The sequence below is a fragment of the Xenopus laevis genome, chromosome 8S, assembly GCF_017654675.1.
Source record: "Xenopus laevis strain J_2021 chromosome 8S, Xenopus_laevis_v10.1, whole genome shotgun sequence".
Taxonomy (NCBI): domain Eukaryota; kingdom Metazoa; phylum Chordata; class Amphibia; order Anura; family Pipidae; genus Xenopus; species Xenopus laevis.
The window spans coordinates 37,832,041-37,848,682 of record NC_054386.1 but is presented as its reverse complement, the minus strand read 5'-3'; the positions used below and the strand labels follow the sequence as shown (position 1 = coordinate 37,848,682).

Here is a 16,642-nt window from a genome sequence, read left to right as displayed (position 1 = left end):
GTAGCTAACAGCAGGGGCCCCTTAGAGATCTGGGGCATTGCTTAATTATGCTTAGGGCACAGGCACAATAGTTTGCTGGCTGTGTATCATTGTGGGTATGATTACACTCTAAGCTCTTGTGACGAAGTCTTGGAAAGGTTTAGCTTCCTCTCCAGTCATACAGGTTTGAGACCTGTTATCCAGAATGTTCGGGACCTGGGGATTTCCAGATAACAGATCTCTCCGTAAGTCTACTAGAAAATCATGTAAACATTAAATAAACCCAATTGGCTGGTTTTGCTTCCAATAAGGATTAATTATATTTTAGTTGGGATCAAGTACAAGTTACTGTTTTAGTATTACAGAGAAAAAGGAAATGATTTCTAAAAATTTGGATAATTTAATTATAATGGAGTCTATGGGAGACAGCCGTGGTTTTTTAGTCATTTAACTTTTTTTAAGCAGCAGCTCTCTACTTGGAAATGTCAGCAGTCTGGTTGCTAGAGTCCAAATAACCCTAGCAACCATGCATTCATTTGAATAAGAGACTGGAATATGCATAGGAGAGGCCAGAAGAGAGAGAGAGAGAGAGAGAGAGAGAGATTAGTATTAAAAAGTAGCAATAACAATATATTTGAAGGTTTACAGCTCATTTGTTTTTTGGATGGGGTCAGTGACCCCCATTAGAATACTGAAAAGAGTTAGTAGAAGAAGGCAAATAATTCAAACACTATAAAAAGTGAAACAGTATGGCAGCTTACACCCACATACAGTATACACATATTGTCTTCTATACTGTGCCATCTGAGTGTCTCTCACCCAGTGGTGCCATCACAATTACACTTTTGCCTTCAGGTGTAACGTTAAGAGCCATACAAAATATAGATATTCAATGACCTAATAAAGATGATTTGAACCACCTTTCCATACCGATGGCTGACCTCTCTTACCAGCCTTATGTGCTACACTGCCATGTCAAAAAGGGTTGATCACCAGCATGATTTGCCCCTCTTGTGATTTAAATATTCTGGTACCAGTATGGGACAGTATGGTTTTCCAGGTAACATCTTTCCGTAATTTGGATCTTCATGCCTTAAGTCTACTAGAAAATCATGTGAACATTAAATAAACCCAATAGGCTGATTCTGATCCAATAAGTATTAATTATATCTTAGTTTGAATCAAGTACAAGCTACTGTTTTATTATTACAGAGAAAAAGGAAATGGAGTCTATGGGAGACAACCTTTCCATAATTCTGCGTTTTCTTGATAACTGGTTTCCTGTTAACGGATCCCATACCTGTACTCTTATTAGCTACAGTTGGTAATAGCATTACCCCCTCAACATTGCATTATATTATTATTACAGAGAAAAGGAAATATGTTTTAAAAGTTAAATTATTTGGATTAAATATAGTCTGTGGGAGATGGCCTTTCTGTAATTCAGAGCTTTCTGGATGATGGGTTTCTGGATTATGGATCCCATACCTGTATAGCACTAGGGGATGTAGAAGTACCAATAAAGTAGCTGCTGCTTAGGGCTATTCCACACGGGGAGATAGCCACGCGTTTGCGGTCGCGGCGACAAAGCGCCGCGCCAGTCGCCGCGACCGGCGCAGGCGACAGTTTTGTATGGGCGCCTATGTAAAAACGCCTGTGCTAACCACACGAGGCGATGCGCTTTTCAACAGTCGCCTGAAAAAGCCTGGCGAGGCAAACGCGTGGCTATCTCCCCGTGTGGACTAGAAGTAGAAATAGGTGGGTATAGGTGGATACAAGGCCAGAAGGTTAGTTTCCAGTGGAGATGTGAAGAGATATCTGTTGTTGGAATGTGACAGATGGGGAGTCAATAAAGGAAATACAAACTGGTGAAGCAGAAAGACATGTTCCCCTCAGGCCAAAGCACAAACAATGCTACCTATATTAAAGGGCAACTACGATCATTCATAAAGAAAGACTGTGATGCTATAGTGTTTCTGTACTGTATTCCTGTACCGTAATAGGGATCAATAGTCAAAGTGGACATTTTTATTACTGAGAATGCTGGGAAGTGTGACTTTGGTTCAGAGCCTATATCTCTGGATCTGAATACAGTAGAAGCTAATGGTGCAAGTGCTGTTGGTACTTATAAGAGTTGTACTACAAGCACTCCTCCTGACTACAGTCAGGCAGTCAAATACTGTGAGAGTTGCGACTTTAAATATAATTGGCACAGTGGTATAAATGAGAGAATAAGTGTGAGATGCTGTTACTCTGTTTTATTTTGTTAGTCTTAATTACTTCAGGTTAAGCCTTAAATTATGTAGTGCCATGTTCTTCATTATCTTGCACGCAATGCTGTTTCTGCTGTTTACCTTTTATTAAAGGTCCAGTAAGCAACACAGTGAGACATATATTTTTACCCAGAATGCAATGTGATTTCCCAGAATTCCAGCCTATTTCGGGGCACCTGCAAAGCAATATTTTGGCTCAATTTGCCCACAATTTAGTAATGTATACCTCACAAAATTTTGAAAATAGAAAGAGGGACAAAAAGATTTGCCACGCTAAGCGCAGTTGACCATGCCCGTTTTGTGTCCACACCCCCTAATTACCATGACCATTTTTCAAAATGTGGCAGGTTTTGTAATTTTAAACACATTTCTGTGATTTTTATGTGTTATTACAGTTTTGCTAATGAAGGTAAATTGCCCTTTAAGCTGCAAATCAGTTTCCCCAAAAGACCTGTATCTTAAAGAATCTAAGAATCTATTCTGGGCTTTCTGCCAAAAGCCAATTAAGTTAGAAACTTTGTATCTTTTTCTGGCTGTTCAGTGCAGGAAATCAAAGAAAAAGTTGGGAAATTTCAGTAACAAACCCGGGACTGCAGGTTGAGCTGTCAAAATCAGGACTGTCCTGGTCAAAATGGGACCGTTGGGAGGTATTGTAATGCAGGTGCACAAATTTAGGAATCAGTGTTTTGGAGCAGTGTGCGTCATCAGGCACAGCAGTTGCGTACAAGTTGCGAGCATTTATTGAAGCAGCTTCCTTTGTGAATAGTGTTTTAATGGGTGCAATGTTGGGGTTTGCACTGTATCTTGCATTAGTAAATGAACCCTTAAGGCTATTGAGCGACATTCTCCTGCATATGCTAAAGTGCAATAGCAAATGTATGTTACCTCGAGAACAGGATGAGTCTTTTGCGTGCATTTTTGTGCCAGAATATGCCCCATGTGTGCAGTGACAGGCAAATGCCATTATAGTAGAAGACATTGGTGTGTAAAAACTCACTTGACATTGTATCTAACTGGATAGCCCAAACACATATATGGCCACCTTTCTATTGCTTTATTTGTTTGTGCCAGCCTCTCTTCACTTTTTAGCCTGAATGACTAGAAAATGTCCAAGATCATAGGATTAATGGTTTTATGGCCATTCAACTGGCCATGCACTATGGTTGAAAATGTATGACCAGCTTTAGGCTAGGGCCAGACGGGGCTGAAATCAGCCTGCTCCTTAGTCACTAGCAGCAGTATCCTGTTCTTGTTTCGTGTCAGGAAGCCTCATGTCGGCTCTGGTACTAACAGATTTAGTGGATTTCGCCAAAGAAACACAAGACTTAGGGCAAGGCCAGACGTGGAGGTTTTGCTGCGTTTTACGTTGCGTTTTTAAAAAAACAGTGCTGCTCTGCTCTCAATTGTGCAGAATACATTTTTTCAACCTACCGTAACTTACTATGTTACCTGAAAGGTAGTGATGTGCGGGCCACCCGCAGGTCGGGTCTGGGTTGAGCTCAATGCCGGCTTCAGACTTCCGGGTTCAACTATTATAGACACGTGCCTGCTCGCCCGCCCCTTTCATGACGTCATCACCAGGGCGGGCGGGTCTATAAAAGGAAGTCGGGCTCTGCGGCACGGGTGGAGGGAGGGTGGATAACGGGTGGGTGTGGGTCGGGGAAAACCAGACCCGCACATCACTACTGTAAAGTGCAGAGTGCACTGTAATAAAGATCAAGTAAGCACTGGATATGAGTAACTGGCCTGGTTTATCAGTCATATTTTGTACTGATTATTGCAATTGTTTAGTTATAAATGTTCTTTACTGGATTAGACATCAGGGTTTCCTAAATTACACTGTTTACATTGCAAATAATTCACTATACAATATAAAATGTCATTCTTTAACCAGCAAGTGTATTTATTGGTGTGTAGGCAGCCATCTCGTGTCATTTTTCCTGGTCATTTGCTTTCAGAAAGAGCCAGCACTTTATTATGGAACTGCTTTCTGGCAGTCTATCGTTCCTTATCTCAATGTAACTGAATGTGTCGCAGTGGGACCTGGATTTTATTATTGAGTGCTGTTCTTAGAGCTACGAGGGAGCTGTTATCTTGTTAGGCAGCTGCTATCTAGTTACCTTCCCATTGTTCTGTTGTTAGGCTGTTGGGGGGGGGGGGCAGCACAGCAGTAAAGAGTGACTGCAGTTTATCAGAGCACAAGTCACGTGACTGGGGTGAAAGCTGGGAAACTGACAATATGTCGAGCCCCCTGTCAGATTACAACATAATCTGTTTGCTCTTTTGAGAAATGGATTTTAGTGCAGAAGTCTGCTGGAGCAGCACTATTAACTGATGCATTTTGAAAAAATGTTTTTCCCCATGTAGCTGCTTTCAATACTATTGGACTGCAGTCACAGTTGAGCATGGATGTTTTGTCCAATATGCACATCAGATGGATTTTTATTTAGGATGTCATCATCTGGAAAGATTATATTACTGTTATTGTACACATATATTGATTTGTAATACAAACACAGGGATACCAATGAGTCAATAGACTTTTTATCGGGCCTATGTGGGAGCTGTTTGGCCCTCTGTGTACTTGAAATGCCAGGACCTGGTCTGAATCTTAGTGACCACTTCCCTTGGTGTACAGACATCTTAAATCAGAACAACCCTTTAATCTCCAATGTTAGTAAACAAACTACTTAGTGCTTTCCTATAAGTAGGGCAAAACCAAAGGGCCTTCTTTAAGCCTGTTTATAAAAGATAAGTAGGATTATGCCACAAGGGGGAAATGATGTGATTATAGTATATATAGAGAGAGAGAGAGAGAGATTATATATTAGTATAATATAGAGAGTGATATTCTGAGACAATTTGTTTTTTATTTAGCTTCCATGCATTGATTTGAATAAGAGACAGGAATATGAATAGGAGATGCCTGAATAGTTTAGTAATAAGAAGTATCAATAACATTATATTTGTTGCTTTACAGAACATTTGTTTTTTTTAGAGGGGTCAGTGACCCCCACTGAAATATTGCTTAGAATTAGCCATTCTATAATATACTGAAAGTTAATTTAAAGGTAAACCATCCCTTTAATTGCCTAACTATAGTTGAGCTAAACCCAGGATGGACCATAGGAATGCTGTGTATATATTTGTGCGCAGAACAGAAGAGCATATGCATAAATAAGGAAATTACATTTACCAAAAAAAGGATTAAAGGCTAATAATAAGGTCATTTCCATTCACACTAAAGACTAAAGTCTAAGAAGCATCGTACTTTTTTGCCGTCCATTCGAAGTACTGTTAAAATAAAGTCAATAGATGACATTTTCTGTAAATTTGAGCCAAATCTGTTTTTGGTGAGGAAAAACATTGATTGTAAGCGCTTATGTGCAAGGCCCTCAAATCCGATTTTTATTCTGCAACCTGTGTTACTTATTGAAAGACCTCTGCATAACTTGCCAGCGCTCTATAAATAAATGATGATGATCCAATTTGGCGTGTCCTACTTAAGCACAAATATAAATAAATAAAGTAATTTGTTTCTGCAGATACGCAGAATAACCAGATAAACACTGCTTTGCTTCAACCTATAAGGGTCTGGCCACACGAGCAGATTCCTGCAGCTTAATCGCCCCAGCGACAAATCTCCTCTTCTTCTGGGCGACAATCTCCCCGAACTGCCTTCCCCCTGCCCTCCGCCGGCAAAAATTAAAATCGCCTGCGACAATGCACACACGGCGCTTCGTTTTCCGAAGTCAGCCGAATCGAGGAAACTTTGGGCGACTTCGGAAAACAAAGCGATGCGTGTGCATTGCCGCAGGTGATTTTAATTTTAGCAGAAGGCAGTTCGGGGAGATTGTCACCCCAAAGAAGAGGAGATTTGTCGCTCGGGCGACTAATCTCTCCGAATCTGCTTGTGTGGCCTGGCCCTAAGAAGAACTAAAGCTTAATTAAAGAAGTAGGCTAAATATTGTACATTATATTTTGGGCATTTATACCAACCCAAGACAACCACAGCCCTTTAGCAGGGAAGATCTGTGTCTCCAAAGATGCCCCAGTAGCTCCCCATCTTATGATATGCTGATTCACTGCACATGCTCTGTGCTGCTGTCACTTACTGAGCTTTGGGACCCACTCAATATATACAGCACTCATAGAATATAAATATCACAATATAAGACTGATAAGTAATTAATACAGATAATTACTACATTGCAGCAGATAAACCAGTGCAATTAGCATCAGAATTTAATAATCAGCCCTGTAGCAGCAATTTATATTACAGGCCAACCTCATTTTCTGCTTGATAATTAGCGACGACCCCTAAGCTTAGCTTCTCAACAGCTGCTCAGAGCCCACTGAGCATGTGAGTGTCGCAGACACTTTCCAAGATGGTGACCCCCTGTGACAAGTTTAAAGTCCTGGATCATTGCTGCTATTGAGAAGCTGAAACTTTAGGTTGGTGCAGTAATTTCAGTATAAAAAATATGGCATTTTTAGTTATATTCATTTTTAGGATTTATTTCTCCTCTAAATGCCGCCATTTGCCCATACAGGTGCAGTTGGGGGTCTCAAAGTGACCCCTGCAGCTGCATTTGCTGTATGGGATATTCTGTTGCAACACAGCTGGTGCAGAGAGACCATTGCTGAGCTGAGCTACGCCTCCTGCCAATTCCTAAATAAATGACTGTGTGTTGTTTACTACAGCTTTTCATTCAACAGACAGCAGGGCCAAAAGGACAGATGTTAAGTCCAACATTGATCTGTCTGTTCTGCTGCATCAGCATACATAATGCAGCAAGGGACCAGACTATAGTAGCAGCTGTTTGTGTATTATTCCTCTGTTTACATTATCATAATTGTCTATAATTGTGGTTCCTTTTAATAGCCTTTGTAATTGTTCTGCAGTGAGAAATATTTTCCTAGATTGAAAGACAAGTTGTATTCTAGTGCCAAATTGCCACTGCAGTGGCAGTACTGCCCGTTATGAAGATCTGCATAACATCAGACCCAAGAGATAAGCCTGGCCCCTTTCACTATATTGTACAGATATAGGACCCGTTATCTAGAAACCCATTATCCAGAAAGCTAATTATGGGAAGGCCATCTCCCATAGACTCCATTTTAAACAAATAATTCCACATTTTAGAAATGAATTCCTTTTTCTCTGTAATAATAAAACAGTACAGGCATGGGATCCATTATCCAGAAACCCGTTATCCAGAAAGCTGCTTTACTTTATGGGTAGTCATTGTAACATTGTGGGCTTGAATAGATAGCAATAATACATAGAATCAATCACTATTGGTTTTATTCTAATATATGTACAGGTATGGGATCCATTATCCGGAAAGCCAGTATGCAGAAAGCTCTGAATTAAGGAATGATTTGTCTCCCATAGACTCAATTTTATCCAAATTTTTAAAATGTATTTCCTTTTTCTCTGTAATAATAAAACAGTACCTTGTACTTGATCCCAACTAAGATATAATTAATTCTTATTGGAAGCAAAACCAGCCTATTGGGTGCATTTAATGTTTACATGATTTTTAGTAGACTTAAGGTATGAAGATCCAAATTACGGAAAGATCCGTTATCCCAAAAACTCCAGGTCCTGAGCATTTTGTATAATAGGTCCCAAACCTGTACTTATAATAAATCCATATAAACACAAAACAATGTCATAGGGATTATTTAATGTTTAAATGATAATTTAGTAGACATAAAGTATGAAGATTCAAATTATGGAAATATCCCTTATCTGCAAGACCCCAGATCCTGAGCATTCTGGATAACAGATACCTTTATCTCCTATTACGTCAAAGAGTAATTATTGCATGCAAAGAGAGTTGGGGGTGGGTGGAGGAAAAAAGCGAGTGATCGGAATTGTATGATATTGGATGCGTATCAGATATGGAAAAGCCTGGTGTTTTAGAGCAATTTGCACATTGGGTGATTCTTGGTGGTGGGTGATAGAACACTGGAGATGGAGGTGATTCCTCTAAAAATAAATGGTGGCGGGGCAATTCCACATGATTTATCTCCCACGTTGAACTGGAAATGCTTGGGCGATGACATTTGCAGAATCAACTGAATGTGCCATTACCCTTAGAACAGGGGTTTTTCTTATCTGTGGGGCACATTCAAATGTCATAGAGTTGTATAGCAATGTAAGCATGAAAAAAGTTCCTCAGGTGCCAAATAAGGGCTGTGATTGGCTATTTGGTTGCCCCTATGTGGACTGACAGCCTACAAACAGGAGGCTCTGTTTGGCAATACACCTGTTTTTTATGCAACTAAAACTTACCTCCAAGCCTGGAATTCAAAAATAAGCACATTTGAGACCACTGGGATCAGCATCCATAGGATTAGGATTAGAGAGCAACATGTTACTCACGAGCTACAGGTTGAGGATCACTGCTTTAGGGTCTAGTACTCTTGGGCTTATATGTTTCTCAGTATTTTTATTTGTCAGTTGCTCGATTTCCATTTCTGGCACCTTCAGTTCAGCCTTTCTTAGAATAAAATGTATCACTTTAGTCTTTTCATATATTTTCCATGATGTGTTTATACAGCTTTATTTTTCTTGTTTTGTATATAACTGGTAGTTTGGAGATTTTAACCGCAGTTAAAATTCAAGCCATTCATGTTCTTTTTGTCTTCATTTGCAAAATATATAACATTCCCCCGAAAACCGTCCGTGAGTAGTTATAGTTTTGGCCTCTCCTGACCAAAGAAGCAGCCATGGATCCTATTTGTGGGAACAATTCCTGAATGATATCTGAAGGAGGCTTGTGCAGAAATGAATTGAGCCGAGTGGGAAATCATTGGCCACTGCAGACCTCATTTGCCCTACCACTTGGGTGGCCAGATCAAATGCTTTTGCCTAGATCAGTGCCATCCAGCATGGTATAATAATAATATATAATTATATATAATAATGTATAACCAATGTTGGAGGATGTTTCTTGGGCCATCAACTGGACAGCAATAGTCTTTTTTTTTCATAAATAAAATAAAGTTGCCATACGCATTCTCTTAGAACTTTTTTGCTTTAATATTAGGTAGGCTTTACCGAGTATTATAAGGGGCTCTATTTACTGAATCTGTACTTTGCTGTTGATTGTCTGTATGGGATATCCATGTTTCTTTTAGTGTTTCCCTTTAAACAGAGGGCCACATTGGGGCTCAGTATCAATGAGCTGACTCAGATGACTTTACTAAGCTCCACTTAGATACTATGCACCATTTATTAAGTTATAGTTAACAAGACTGACTAATATTACAATGATATTAGCCTACAGAGATGTCTGTGGAGCCCATGGGCAGACTGGAGGCCAAAATCTCCTGGAGGGCCACCTATGGCAGACTTTTTGATCAATTAGAATATGGGTGTTATTTATGTCAATATTTTCTGCTTCAAACTCCGATCAAATCTGCCTGGGTTTTTTTACACTTATTTATTATTACATTTTCCCGAATATTTGCTTTGTGGGAAAAAATCAGATTTTCACAAATTTTTCGGATTTTTCAATCCGATTTTCATGATTTTGTCTGAATTTTTACCCGAAAACTTTGGGGTATTGCACGAAAACCAGCATTGGGACTTTTCCCATTTTGACTTATACGCAACCTCAACAGGTCTGAGATGGCAGATTTTCAGATTCAGAGTTTTCCATCCTCGGGGTTTAATAAATTCCGAAAAAATGTGTGATTTTTTTAAAAGTCCGATTTAATAAAAATAAAATCACGAGGTTTTCGGAGTTTAGAAAATAACCCCCTATGTGTGAAGTTGAAGTTTGTAAATCATATTATGATATGATGCCAAGAGCTGGACACTTTGGCCAGGGCAGGCTCCACCCTGACCACTTAAATATAGGAACTGTTACTGCACCAGAGGGGAACTTATCATGGAACAGTTTCACTGGGGCCAAAAAGCATTAATCATTGTGTGATTTCCCAGCAGTTTTCTGCAAAATAAGTTATCTTAGTGAGTAGACAATAGAGCATAACTTTACAAAATGACTATGGCAGTTATAGCATTTAACTCTGGGCAAATATACCGACCATCCACCTCTTCTCCTCTAACTACTGTACATACTGGGGGTGTGTGGGAGATTTTGACAGCCAGATGCAAAGTTCCAGAGTTGAAAGTATGGGCGTGCTTGCGGGGGCCTAGGGGTGTCACAGATACAAATCCGGTCCCGATCAGAACGAAAGAATATTACATATCTATAGGCAAGTACATTGCTGGTAAATTTGTTATACTGGCCCGGCTTTGGCAAGTGTTTTACCAGCGAGGGCATATGGGCTCTACTTCTGGTAGGCTGTTATGGGTTACTGCAACTGGAACAAACTCTCTGTATCTCTGATATTGTTGTGGGGGCGATCAGCTGCTATTAAATGCAGAGTTGCTATGGGTTACTGCTCAGAAGACTCAATAAGATCCTGGCACCGATATCTAATTTTTCGATAATTATAACTTACCATGAGTCAAAATATTAACAAGAGTGTTACAGACAATACTGGAGTGTTACAGTGGATTTACATTCAATTGGTGAACTAGGTTTGTGACCCTGAGATTGTTTTATATATCTTCATTTTTAACTACTATTTTTTGTTGTAGGGTGAAGTTTTACTATATTCAGGGGGATCATGGTGACCTACACTGTGCAGCCCTGCAATAACTGTATCAAAATAATAATAATAAGGGGGTTATTTATCAAAATCCAAAATGTTTTGATTTTTTTTTAAAATAAAATAGTCCGACCTATTAAAATCCACGATTCAACCTTATTTATTATTTAAAAAAAATCACAATATAACTGCATCAGGGAAAACTCGATAAAATGAAGCAAGAACCAGAATTGTACAATTTTTTTCAGATTTTTGCCCAAAAAGCCAGAAATGTCGGAATTTAGGGCTAATTCCAGTGCAGACCGCAGAAACTACCAAATAGGATAGGGACCTCTTCCATTGACTTATATACAAATCTGGCAGGTCTGAGACGGCGGATTTTTGGATTTAGACTCTTTGCAGCATCAGGGTTTAATAAATCTCAGGGAAAAAAGTTTTTTGTCCACTAAAGATTCAGATTTTGTAAAAATGTTTTTTTTGAGTTTTTAGCATTCAGACTTTAATAACTAACCCCCTGAATGTATGTAGGATGTACAGAAGATACCCAACTCTAAAGTGAATTAACTGTACTCATTCTTTCTCATTGCAGAGATTATGCACGATGTCATCCGGAAGGTGAAGAAGAAAGGCGAGTGGAAGGTGTGTTACAGTTCTGTGTGGCTCCTTGTGCTGAGATGTACAATGATAAGGGGAAACCTTGGATGCATAGTTGGGCTCAACATATTTTAGAGCAGAACATTATTTAGTGCTAATTATTTGCATTACTGTCACCATGACACAGGATATGGATAATGACATCATTAAATGTGTCTCGAGATATCATATTGACACAATAAAACTTTTGTGGTTGTCATCGTAACATTGTGGGCTTGAATAGGGAGCAATAATACATATAATCAATCATTAGTGGTTTTATACTAATATATGTACAGGTATGGGATCCGTTTTCCGGAAACCCATTATACAGAAAGCTCTGAATTATGAAAAGGTCGTCTCCCATAGATTCTATTGTATCCAAACAATCCAATGTTTCCCTTTTTCTCTGTAATAATAAAACATTACCTTGTACTTGATCCAAACTAGGATATAATCAATCCTTATTATCAAATCCTTATTTAATGTTTAAATAATTTTCTAGTAGACTTAAGGTATGAAGATTCAAAATATGGAAAGATCCATTATCCGGAAACCAAAGGTCCTGAGCATTCTGGATACTATGCCAATGTCATTGGATTCTTGACACATAGGGGCAAATTCACCAAGGGTCGAATATCGAGGGTTAATTAACCCTCGATATTCGACTGGGAATTAAAATCCTTCGAATATCGAAGTCAAAGGATTTTAGCGCAAATAGTTAGATCGAAGGAATAATCGTTCGATCGAACGATTAAATCCTTCGAATCGAATGATTCGAGGGATTTTAATCCATTGATCGAAGGATTATCCTTCGATCAGAAAAAACTTGGAAAGGCTATGGGGACCTTCACCATGGGCTAACATGGACTTCGGTAGCTTTTAGGTGGCGAACTAGGGGGTCGAAGTTTTTTCTTAAAGAGACAGTACTTCGACTATCGAATGGTCGAATAGTCGAACGATTTTTAGTTCGAATCCTTCGATTCGAAGTCGTAGTCGAGGTCAAAGTAGCCCATTCGATGGTCGAAGTAGCCCAAAAAAACACTTCGAAATTCGAAGTTTTTTTACTTCGAATCCTTCACTCGAAGTTAATGAATTGGCCCCATACGTTAAGAATCCCTGCGTTATTACCCTAACATTAAAATAAGATTGGCTTTATTGGTCAACCTGATGTAGTAGCTTCTGATTGAGCTAGTAGCAGTATTTCTGGATGTCATTTTCTCTCCATAGGTGCTTGTTGTGGATCAACTTAGTATGCGCATGCTGTCGTCCTGCTGCAAGATGACAGATATCATGACCGAAGGGATTACTAGTAAGTAACAGCAGCAAGAGCCACATAAATATGGAGGGGCTTCACGGTAAAGGAAGGGTAGTGGAATTGTCAAGTGCATTGAATGTATGCTGATACTGTATCTTGTCTCTTTGTAGTTGTTGAAGACATAAATAAGCGTAGAGAGCCCCTTCCCAGTCTGGAGGCAGTGTATCTGATCACACCCTCAGAAAAGGTAATGCAGTTTGACAGCAGAATATCTGAAGCTGATGTATAACCTAGAGCCCGAATGGCACCTTGCTAACTACACTGGTTACCTTCAACTGGCCACCCTGAAATCATGGCAGACCAAACGCCTGGGGAGCTAGACCATCCCCCTGTTGCAGAGGCATAACGAGGACCCCAGAGAAAAATCATTTTAGCTTCTCGCCGAGGGAATAACACCAGTGGCGTAACTAGATATTACTGGGCCCCACAAAAAGTTATTTTTCAGGCCCTCAAAATGTCTAGACCTGTTTTATTGCAGATATTCAATAATTACATCTCAGTGCATTGATAAAAGATGTTCAGTTAAACAGTCGTTAAAGACAACAGATCACAATTAAACATAATACATGCAATATAATTCTCCGACTCATTGGTGAGTGCAATATGCTACCGAGAATGTAAAAATATTGATAAACAAGGAATTCGAAAAATTTTTTTAGTTTTACAAATATTTATTGAAATTGTGTATGAATTAGGGCCTCATGGTGCCCCTATATCTCCTGGATCTGCTTTTTCTGTAGTCATGCCTCTAAATAAGACAATTTACTTTTGGGTTAACATTCATTTTCACATGCTGAATAAGAGAAACTGTTACTATTTTGCAATTTCAGCTCAGATATGCTGACTGCGCAGGATTATGGTCTCTGCATCATACTAGGCTGCTTTTTAATTTGGCTGGGCTTTCTGCTGCTAATATATCTCTGCTCACCTCTCTGCCTCTGCTGTCTAACATCCAAAGCCCCTCAGCCCTCTTCTGTCTCTGACGCACATTCTCTCTCTTGCAGTCTGTTCACTCTCTCATCAGTGACTTCAAAGATCCTCCTTCATCTAAATACAGAGCAGCACACGTCTTCTTTACTGACTGTAAGTGCACCGCTGCTTCTACTGCTCTGTGTCCTTCACCCCTGCGTTCCTGTGCGTTTCCCTCTGTGCCGTGTTTCTGCAGGCCGGACCGATACCCGCGGGTCGGGCGGGTTCGGGACGACCTCGCATGCTTCTTTGCGGGTGGCCACCGTCAAATGCGAGCTTCCCACTTCCGGGTTCGTCTTTTATAGATGCTGTTGTGATGTCATTGGTTGGGTGGCACGGGTCTATAAAAGCAACCCGGAAGTGCGGGTGCAGGCTGGCTAAGGGGAGGGTGGGTTAGGGTCGGGGAAATCCCGACCTGCACATCACTATGCACTACCATAAGGCATACCTCCCAAGTGTCCCGTTTTTCACAGGACAGTCACGATTTTGACAGCTCAACCTGCAGTCCCGGATTGTTACTGAAATATCCCGACTTTCTCTTTGATCTCCTGCACTGAACAGCCATAAAACTTAATTGGCTTTTGGCAGAGAGCCCAGAATATGATAAGCAAAGAAACTATTAACAATTTAAGATAAGCAGGTCTCTTGGAGAAACTGTGACTTGCAGCTTAAAGGGCAATTCACATTTATTAGCAAAACTGTAATAACTAAAAAAAAAAAACACAGAAATGTGTTCAGACTTTCATAACCTGCCAAATTTTATAAAGTGAACATGGTAATTAGGGATTGTGGCCATAACTATGGGCGTGATCAAATTTTTTTCGCATGGCAGATCTTTTTGTCCCTTTTCCAAAATGTTGGGAGGTATGCCATAAGGTGTCGATGTCCTACTTTTCTTGCAGCTTGCCCAGATGCTCTTTTTAATGAGTTGATCAAATCTCGAACAGCCAAAATGGTCAAGACCCTGACGGAGATAAACATTGCGTTCCTTCCCTACGAGTCACAGGTGAGTTATTCCATTACTGGGCATAATACTGATCAATAACAGGGTTGAATCCAATACAAAGCTTTGTAGCTTTTTTATTTGTGTAAAACGTGGGCATTCATGTATCTGACAATAGGTGCTTTGTAAATGTCAACATGTAGTCTACCATTTTTTGCATGTTTGGGAACTGTTTACCTGCAGAACATGTATGGAATACAATGTACTGAAAACGGAAGGCCGTAATTAGGCCAGTAGTCAACAAAATTAAGGCACATTAGGCTACAGCGGCAGGTCTAACAGAAAAAATACAGGGTTGGTCAGAGGGAGTTGCATGGTCAATATGGCAGAGTATAAAAGGCAAGCCTGCAGGTCAAGGGGCTCACCTGCTAGGGAACGGTCTTAAGACGCTCCCACCCACCCACAAATAAATATATATATATTGTCGCAGCTTGGAGAGGTTTGTTTAAGTTTGTTATGTTTTGAGAATGAATCCTCCAGGCCAAGCATCAAGGCGGAGCTAAGAGAAAAAGAAATAGGCGGCGGGAAGATTTTATTATTCCTTGCTGGCTAGGTTCATAGTTTATGTTATATATAGGTTTGGAAAGAAAATAAAAAATCAAGCTGCGGCCACATTCTCCACCAAGCTCTGGTCTCTGTGTGTTTATTGTTAAGTAGTTTGCTGGCTCATCCAGCTTGCTGATCCCATGTTGTGCTGCACTGTTACAATTGGTGTATTTGCTTCAGAAACTGTACTATAGTTTATATAAACTTGCTGCTGTGCAGCCATGGGGGCAGCCATTGAACCTGAAAATAGAGGCAAGGCAAAGGATACACAGCAGATAACAGATAAGTTCTGTAGTATAAAAAGGAATCCTTCAAAGCTTATCTGTTATCTACTGTGTATCCTGTGCTTGAATGGCTGCCCCCATGGCTACACAGCAGCTTGTTTATATAAACTATAGTTGTGTTTCTAAAGCAAAACACATCAGTTTGTAGGTCAACAGTACATTATATACTCAATCCTTTAAACCACAAAACCAAGACGTGAATGAAAAATATAGATTTATCAAGCAGAAACGGAGCCAGATTAGGATTGCCAGTTAAAACACAGAGATTGCCTGCCCAAGCCATCTGAGCTCTGATGTTTAAAGGAATCTTATTGAGTTAAGACTGGAAACAAGCAGCATTGTTTCCTAAAATAAAGCTTCCATACACACACAGTCACATTTGGCCTGGTTACAGGATGACCACGCTAGCAGCCGATGCCAATTGAGATACCAATAAGCAGAATTTATATGGAAGCGATGATCTGACATCTTTATTGCACTAGTTACTGCAAGGCTAAAGGGACAGTATAGCCTCTGCTATTGCTAAACTCAGGGAATAGGACTTGTGCTGTTTGCCTGGTGTTTATATTTAAAAAAAAATCTGTTTTCTGTTATTTCTTGCACTAAACAAGAAAACAAAACCACTTTTCTTCTTTTGAGGAGAAGCTAGTAAAACAGTCCATACCTAAGCCCTCTTTACAAGTGACTCCCTATCGCAAAGTCTAACAAAGGCCACATTTTAGGGAAGGATTGGGTTTGTCTGGAGAGAGTGTTTAATCTCCCTTTAAACAGATGACCCTGTTTAGGGAAAAACAACTTTCCTTTAGCCTTTATAATTGCATTAACAGAATACATTAATAATACAAGTTCCATGCACTGTATATTTGCTCATGTCTAGGATATAGGTGTATTGGTGTCCCGCTACCTATGACCTGCTGCACGAAATAAGTGGCCAGCTGGAGCCTCACACCTTAATTGCCAGTAACAAACTCTATATAATAAATGTATTTTGCTTATGAGACCT

The 16,642-nt window shown here is 39.8% G+C and overlaps 1 protein-coding gene across 2 annotated transcripts in view; it reads left to right on the top strand.

Moving 5' to 3' along the window:
- The window catches only part of stxbp1.S (syntaxin binding protein 1 S homeolog), a 38,318-nt gene that overhangs the window by 3,804 nt on the left and 17,872 nt on the right, over nt 1–16,642 (top strand). For both annotated transcript variants that reach the window (XM_018232826.2, XM_018232827.2), the window contains exons 2-6: nt 11,476–11,525; nt 12,750–12,831; nt 12,948–13,024; nt 13,842–13,920; nt 14,709–14,812. In XM_018232826.2, coding sequence (XP_018088315.1) covers nt 11,476–11,525; nt 12,750–12,831; nt 12,948–13,024; nt 13,842–13,920; nt 14,709–14,812 — 392 coding nt within the window. The remainder of the gene's footprint in view (nt 1–11,475; nt 11,526–12,749; nt 12,832–12,947; nt 13,025–13,841; nt 13,921–14,708; nt 14,813–16,642) is intronic.